At 50.5% G+C, this 6,895-nt stretch overlaps 1 protein-coding gene across 4 annotated transcripts; it reads left to right on the top strand.

Moving 5' to 3' along the window:
* The first annotated feature begins 2,202 nt into the window (after positions 1–2,202).
* On the top strand, positions 2,203–3,868 carry Ppdpf (pancreatic progenitor cell differentiation and proliferation factor). 4 transcript variants are annotated; one of them, XM_050151262.1, is made up of 5 exons: positions 2,203–2,456; positions 3,038–3,119; positions 3,192–3,269; positions 3,388–3,484; positions 3,566–3,868. In XM_050151262.1, the coding sequence occupies exons 2-5, from the start codon at positions 3,065–3,067 to the stop codon at positions 3,660–3,662; spliced, it is 327 nt and encodes a 108-aa protein (XP_050007219.1). In that variant the 5' UTR covers positions 2,203–2,456; positions 3,038–3,064; the 3' UTR covers positions 3,663–3,868. The 4 variants fall into 4 exon arrangements, with proteins under 4 accessions (XP_050007219.1, XP_050007222.1, XP_050007220.1 ...); XM_050151265.1 differs by lacking the exon at positions 2,203–2,456 and adding an exon at positions 2,631–2,716; XM_050151263.1 differs by lacking the exon at positions 2,203–2,456 and adding an exon at positions 2,723–2,862.
* The last annotated feature ends 3,027 nt before the right edge of the window (positions 3,869–6,895 follow it).

The following is a 6,895-nucleotide window of genomic DNA, read 5'->3' as shown; positions in this document are numbered from 1 at the left end:
ACCATGGACTACACGCTCCTTTGAGTCACTTTTGCCAGGTAATTTGTCATACCAGTGAGAAAATAAACTACTAAAATGGATGATTGGTTATTTAAAAAAGTGTCAGTGACCCAGGCAGCTTCATCAATCACCAAAAGCTCACATCAGCCTGGTGACAAGTCATGAAAGCTGCAAGTCTTGAATTCCCAGCCTGTAGGCAATTCTGCTGAAACAGCTCCTTGTCTCCAGAAACTGTTTACTCTTTTTTTTTTAATTTATTTTTATTTTATTTGCATGTATGTGTGAGGGTGTGAGATCTTAGACTTACAACAAGACAGTTGCTAGCTGCCATGTGGATGCTGGGAATTGAACCCAGGTCCTCTGGAAGAGCAGTCAGTGTTCTTAAGCACTGAGCCATCTCTCCAGCCCTGAAACTGTTTACTCTTTATAGCACCTGGAGAGAGTCGGTAAATCTCTCGTGAGTTCCTGTAACAGTTCTCTTGTATTCTTTGTTTTTTAAAGATTTATTTATTTATTTAGTAAGTATACAGTGTTCTGTCTGTATGCCAGAAGAGGGCACCAGATCTCATTAGAGATGATTGTGAGCCACCTTAGAGTTGCTGGGAATTGAACTCAGGATCTCTGAAAGAACAGTCAGTGCTCTTAACCTCTAAGCCATCTCTCCAGCCCTTGGTTTTGATTTTTCAAGATTTTGTGTATCCTTGGCTGTCCCAGAACTCACTCTATAGACCAGGTTGGCCTCAAACTCACAGAGATCTGCCTTCCTTTGCCTCCTGAGTGCTGGAATTAAAAGTCTTCACCACCATCACCTTCCCACCCTCATCAGCTCCCTTGTTTTCCTGAGAGATTCCTTACTTCCTTTCCAGAGGAAATGTTTCACTATAAGAAACAGCTACTAACCATAGGCGATGCCCATGTACTTGGTCAGGGCTGTCCAGGGTAAGTCACAGAGCCTGAAGCCATGAAGTAAGCCTAACCCTTCTGGTGTCACCTGGACTGGTCAGACTTCAGCTGCTGCCATGTCAACTGCCCCCACCTCTCTTTCATTATACCCCAGTCCGTGAGGACCCCAAAAGACCACCAGGGAGACTGACTCACCAAAAATGCAAAAGCAATGCTTACTGTGGGCACGTTTACAAGCCGGCAGGGACCTCGTCAAAGCAACTGATGCACCACAGCAAGAGGAGGTACCCCGCCCTTCTAGAGGGCATTATTTAAAGGTAAAAACCAGAAAAGTTACATTAGCAGGGTGTGGGGTGACGGGTTCAATCCTGATTGGCTCATATCTAGGGACTTTTCAGAAATTTTATTTTAGAACTCTTCTGTTGTTTGTCAAGTTTACTTATTGGTTGACCTTCAGGTGGGGATATTCTGCATTATCTGTACTTTCCAGAGGGCTACCCTGTTACTTTTGCCCCTAGCCATTTCTGAGTTTTACAGGAAATAGTTTACACAAGACACAAGATGGAAGCAGAGGACAAAATGGAGGAACTTTGGTTCTTCAAACTCAAACCTTACCCCTCTCCCTATTGCCTCTAAACCAGCACCCCTGCTGGGTCGCTTCTTGTCTGGTGTCCCGTGTTTGCACAGACGAGGTCTCAACAAACCCAAGCAAAGGGTCTCAGTCAAAGCCTCCTCGAGACCTCAGGGACACAAGAGTACCCCTTGGGTCCTATGAGTCTAGGCTTTTCCTGAACCCCGACGTGAAGGCAAGTCTAGCATCTTTTGTTGTAAGAGAAGCTTGCTGCACAAAACTGGCTCATGGTCCTCCCAGTCCCCATGGGGGTCTGGCAGAAAACTGCCCAGGGAGGGAAGGGAGGCCGGAATATGCTGGTCAACCTTAGAGCTCCAAGCACTTGATTCCCACAAACACGAGGCCTCTGACCAACAGAGCAATAGTGCAAGTATCTGCCAGATGCTAGAGACTGCCTCTGTTCACAGCTCTCCCCGCCCCCAAGCCTTCATCTGCACCTTATCTTCCATCCCTCCTTTCCAAGCAACAGAACACAGGTCTGGGACCAGTGGATAGTGAGAAGCACGACTTGGAAGGGACAGGGGTGACTCCTGAGCTTCCCTAGAGCCGGCTAGTCCCTGAAGGGCCGCTTGGGGGCTCCAGGCACACTATGCAGTGCACCAGAAAACTGAGATTGCGACGCAGACGCGCACGCAGGGGCAGCCGCCCTTGTGCTTAATTAGGTGAGTTAGAGGGACTGAGCCAAGAGTCGGAGTGAGGCACTTGGAAAACAAAGCCTGCGGGGATCAGCGTAAACAGCGAACAGCAAAAAGTAAAGGAGAAAACACCAGACAAACTGGGCTACGTGAGGCCACGAACGCGGGGTGGCACAGACTGCGGGCACAGGAACCGCAGGAGATTCTTTAACCACGTCTATCTGGGACCAGGTGCCCCCAGTCCGAACAAGGAAGTGAAAAGCAGCAGAGCTGGACTTTGCATAAAGGTAGACCCCTGATGTTTGATCAAAGCGGTTTGGGCCAAGGTGGAACCTGTAAAACTTAGCGTAGCAGAAGGTGGGGCGGATCTTCGCTCGGCTACGGGTGGAATCTAATAGGGAAGGGCGGACCCTATCGTGCTAGGGCGGATATAAAAGAGGTCTCTAGGGCTCAAAGATCTCAGGGATGCCCCCCCCCGTGATAGAGGCGGGGCCTTGCCGCTCGCTCCACCCCCCGTGACGTATATGTTGCCCGTGCAGGCCGACGAGTAAGTCCGCGCGTGCGCATCGCGCGCGGTTCGTGGCGTCGCGGTCTCCCGTGGGTATTTCTGCAAATGGGTTCCGTGGCCTAGTGCTCCACGCATTACCACCCGTGATCGTGCGCCGTGGTCCGCGAGGAAGGGTTGCCGCCGAGGTGAAGGCGGCGGCCGGAGGTGGGGGAGGCGCGCGCCTTCTAGGGGCCGGGCATTTACAAAGCGCCTTTGTCTCACCGTGCAACCGGTCCGGGCTGGTTAGAACCACTTGGAAGCCCGGCGGCTAACAGGGCCGGGAGGACCGCTGTGCGGTGACCAGGCCCACGTTTTGCTCAGGTCTCCACAGCGCGCGGGTCCTGAAGGATGGCAGCCATCCCTTCTAGCGGCTCGCTCGTGGCTACCCATGACTACTACCGGCGTAAGTAGCCCCTCGCCGGCCCCGCCCAGAGCTGGGCTAGGGCCTTGTGGCTGACCCGCCTCCCCTCCCCAGGACGCCTGGGCTCCTCGTCCAGCAGCAGCTCCTGCGGAAGTGCAGAGTACCCCGGGGACACCGTGCCCCACCCCCCGGGTGAGTGCAGAACCAGCCGGCTTAAGGACAAAGTTCACATCCTGAGGTGGGGGGAGTGTGGAGAGGGACAGGACCCCACTGGGATGACAACATCCTGACCCTCCTTTGCTCCTCTCAGGTCTCCCCAAGGCCGACCCTGGCCACTGGTGGGCCAGCTTCTTTTTTGGGAAGTCCACCCTCCCATTCATGACCACAGTGTTGGAGTCTCCTGAGCAGTGAGTCCATCTTCATAAAGTTGCGGGGTTGGCCCCAGTTAAAACCAGCTTCTGACTCACTGACTTATTCTCTCCCTGCAGCCCAGCAGAATCCCCCCAGGCCTCCAGAAACCCTGAAGCAGCAGCAGCCAGTCGTCCATCCCGGCCAGGCCAACACGAGGGTCCTGTCCTGACCTAGCAGAACCACAGCAAACCCAACTTCAGTGGTGCTAGGCCAAAGCCCCACCCATCCACCCCACCCTGTAAACTAGGAAGGTTGCGCAAGCAACAGACACCAGCAGAAGCTAGTGAAAGCACCCCTGTTGGTACACAGTACTGAGCTTTCCTGATCCTGTAACTGTGCCTTGCACCAAGCAGAAAATAAACTCCTAGCAGCCAATCCTCCCCATGGTATGTCTGAGACATTTCTGAATCCAGCCTTTCCTCTTGCTGCACTGCTCCCAGGTCTTCCTGACAGCTCCTTTGAGACCTATCCCAGTGATATCCCGGTGAGCTGTCCTCGTAAATTGGCCTAGCCCAAGAATCTGGAGCCTAGGGTAGCAGTTAGCCACTAGGTAGACAGTCCAGGGGAGGCTGGGCCTCTGGCTGAGTTTGGGGGCTCTCTGCTGGAGGGACCCTATGCCTACAAAGGAACCTGGTGGATGAACTTGCTGTGTGGGTTGTTCCCCAAGGTTGGGGATACTGGCATAGACCAAGAGAGGACCTTAGCCACAAGTAGTCTAGCCTCGGGGTAAGAGGGTTGAGGAACCATGGAGGGTGGCTTAAGCCAGCAGGGTAAGGAGTCTTGGGTAGGCACAACAGGCCTTCCTGCTGCTTTACCCTTCTGCCTAGGGAACCGAGACCTGTGCCTCTGACAGCTGAGCCTCCCTCCTGCCTGCCCTCGGGGTGTCCAGGTGGCTTGTGGGGTGCTGCCCTTACTCCTGAGCAAGCTGAAGGAGGAGGCGCTTCCCACCTTTGATGGACTCAGAACCAGAAATGTGGCCCACTCAGGCTGAACTGTGCAGACAATGCTGATTGCAGCTGCTCATTGTCAGAGCTGGAACACAGCCAGCAGCTCCAGGCAGGGTGTAGCATTGTCCATCTTCCCATAGTTCCCTCCCCATAGGCTTCTGGTCTTCAGACTGAAGTCCTGTCAGGTTGTACAGCTGCAGCCAGCAGAGCTGGGATGTGAATGTTTTAGTGACTGCAGAACGGTTAGAAAACAGTTGGGAATAGCCATATAAAGAGTGATCCTGCCGGCGGTGGTGGTACACACCTTTAATCCCAGCACTTGGGAGGCAGAGGCAGGCGGATCTCTGTGAGTTCGAGACCAGCCTGGTCTACAAGAGCTAGTTCCAGGACAGGCTCCAAAGCTACAGAATAAAGGAAAGAAGTTGGGATCCACTCTGGTTCTCGGATGATAAAACCTCAGAACAGATGGGCCTGGTGCTGGGTGCCCTGCAGCTTCTGGAATAACCTCCTATGATTTCAGACAAAGTAGGACAGTGCTGGCGGGCACCTGTGTGTGATATTGGAACTTTGTTCTCAGAATCTCAGGTCAGACTCTGAAAGTGTGTTCAGGCCAGGCAGCTACATCCATGGTCTTTGCCGGCAGCACCTGTGGGTTTGGGTCACTCCCTCTTCAGAAAGCCCCCATGGCTTCTAAAGTCATACTTTTCTCACAATGAGGCAGCCAGGCCCGTTCTTCCCACAGACCTTGCCACCATGGAGTCCCCCTCTGTCACCAAAGTTATTCCGTCTACCTGGAGCTGAGGAATAGCCCAGTTGAGAAAGGCTTACCCTGCGGACACGAAGACCTGAAAACTTGACCTTTGGGATCCCCATGAAAGCCAGATGTGGCAGTGCTTGTTAGTCTCAGTGCTGGGGCTGGAGGTTCTTGAGGTGGGTGAGCCATCTACCTAGTCTAATTGGTGAGAGATCCTTTCTTTTAAAGTGACACCTGCCTGAGCAACAGCATCTGAAATTGTCGAACACAGAGTACCTGGTGACACACAGACTCCTGAAAAATAGGAAGGCGAAAGATACATACCTCACCTTTCACAAGGAAAGGGAAAAGATTTCCTTTCCTGGGAATAGCAGTGAGCCTAAGCCAGACGCATTAAATTAAGGCAGTGATTCTGAGAGGGTAGGGACACCTGTGCAATGTAAACATCCTGGGAGAAGTCGGTGGAGACTGAGTTGATACTTTTTTATCTCCAAGAATCAAAGTAAACATTTGTGAAAGAAAATCAAGCCAAGGCTAAGGAGCTGTAACACGTGTTTAAGTATAATAGAATTACGACTGATGACACCTGGATATACCAGATTTTCGGGAATTTTCTACAGCTCATATAACACCTGTAACAAATACAACCTAAAGAAGGTTTCGTGTCTTAGTATTTGACAAGGCTTCTCTTAACATCAAATAAGCCTCGTTTAATTGCTGTCTTTTATGAAAAAAGAAATCCTGAGGCTACAAGACCCCTTCTGGAAACTTAAAAGTTTAAAGCAACTTTTTTTGTTTGTTTGTTTGGTTTGGTTTTTGAGACAAGATTTCTCTGTAACTTTGGAGCTTGTCCTGGAACTCATTCTGTAGACCAGGCTGGCCTCAAACTCACAGAGATTCGCCTGTCTCTGCCTCCTGAGTGCTGGGATTAAAGGTGTGTGCTACCATTGCCCACCTTGTCAACCAACTTTTAATCGAAGTTAGAAGAATCGACTTTAGAATTTGGTTTTGGAATTATCAAATACTTGATTAAGTATGACCTTAGTTATCTATTTAAGCAAAGTAATAAGATATTTAAAGGAAATCTAGGTTACACATTTGTGAGCAAAACTTATCCTTACTAATAAAAGACTGAGGCACACACAACATGAAGAAGACATGAGATTGAACACAAACCCTAGGCGGGTTACCTGAGTTAAACTAATTTAAGATACTAGTTTTATATCTGTGTTATCATTAAGATCATTTCTATTTGGGGGGGTGTTTAAGACAAGGTCACATGTAGCCCCAGTTGATATTAAACTTGCCTTGTTGACGAGGATGCCCTTGAACTTCTGACCCTCCTGCTTCCTCCTCAAAGATTCTAGGATTACAGGTACACACCACCTTGCTCGGTTATCCAGTGCTGTGGGTGGAACCCAAGACTATGCTTTTTAGGCAAGTGCTCAACCAGCTGAACTACAGCCCCAGCCCCTAACCTAATTTAAAAGAACTCTAAATAGATCTTTCCAGTCCTTGGCTTTGACTACACGAGATACGATACCAGTCCACCAGGCCTTTGGCTATCTGAAAAGTATCAAAATGCTGAATTTGGTGGTGCATGCCTTTAATCCCAGCACTCGGTGAGTTCAAGGCAAGCCTGGTCTACAAGAGCTAGTTCCAGGACAGGCTCCAAAGCTACAGAGAAACCCTGTCTCAAAAAAAAA

The sequence above is a fragment of the Alexandromys fortis genome, unplaced genomic scaffold (genome assembly GCF_014885135.2).
Source record: "Alexandromys fortis isolate MF-2015 unplaced genomic scaffold, M_Fortis_MF-2015_v1.1 scaffold_27, whole genome shotgun sequence".
Classification (NCBI taxonomy): Eukaryota; Metazoa; Chordata; class Mammalia; order Rodentia; family Cricetidae; genus Alexandromys; species Alexandromys fortis.
The sequence above is the reverse complement of the archived record's forward strand: the minus strand, read 5'-3'. Positions and strand labels throughout refer to the sequence as shown.

Excerpts from the sequence above, each read along its gene's own strand:
- Ppdpf (XM_050151262.1), top strand. The coding sequence starts at position 3,065 with ATGGCAGCCATCCCTTCTAGCGGCTCGCTCGTGGCTACCCATGACTAC. Across the intron at positions 3,270-3,387 it reads CACCGTGCCCCACCCCCCGG|GTCTCCCCAAGGCCGACCCT; the intron begins GTGAGTGCAGAA and ends TGCTCCTCTCAG. Across the intron at positions 3,485-3,565 it reads GTGTTGGAGTCTCCTGAGCA|CCCAGCAGAATCCCCCCAGG; the intron begins GTGAGTCCATCT and ends CTCTCCCTGCAG.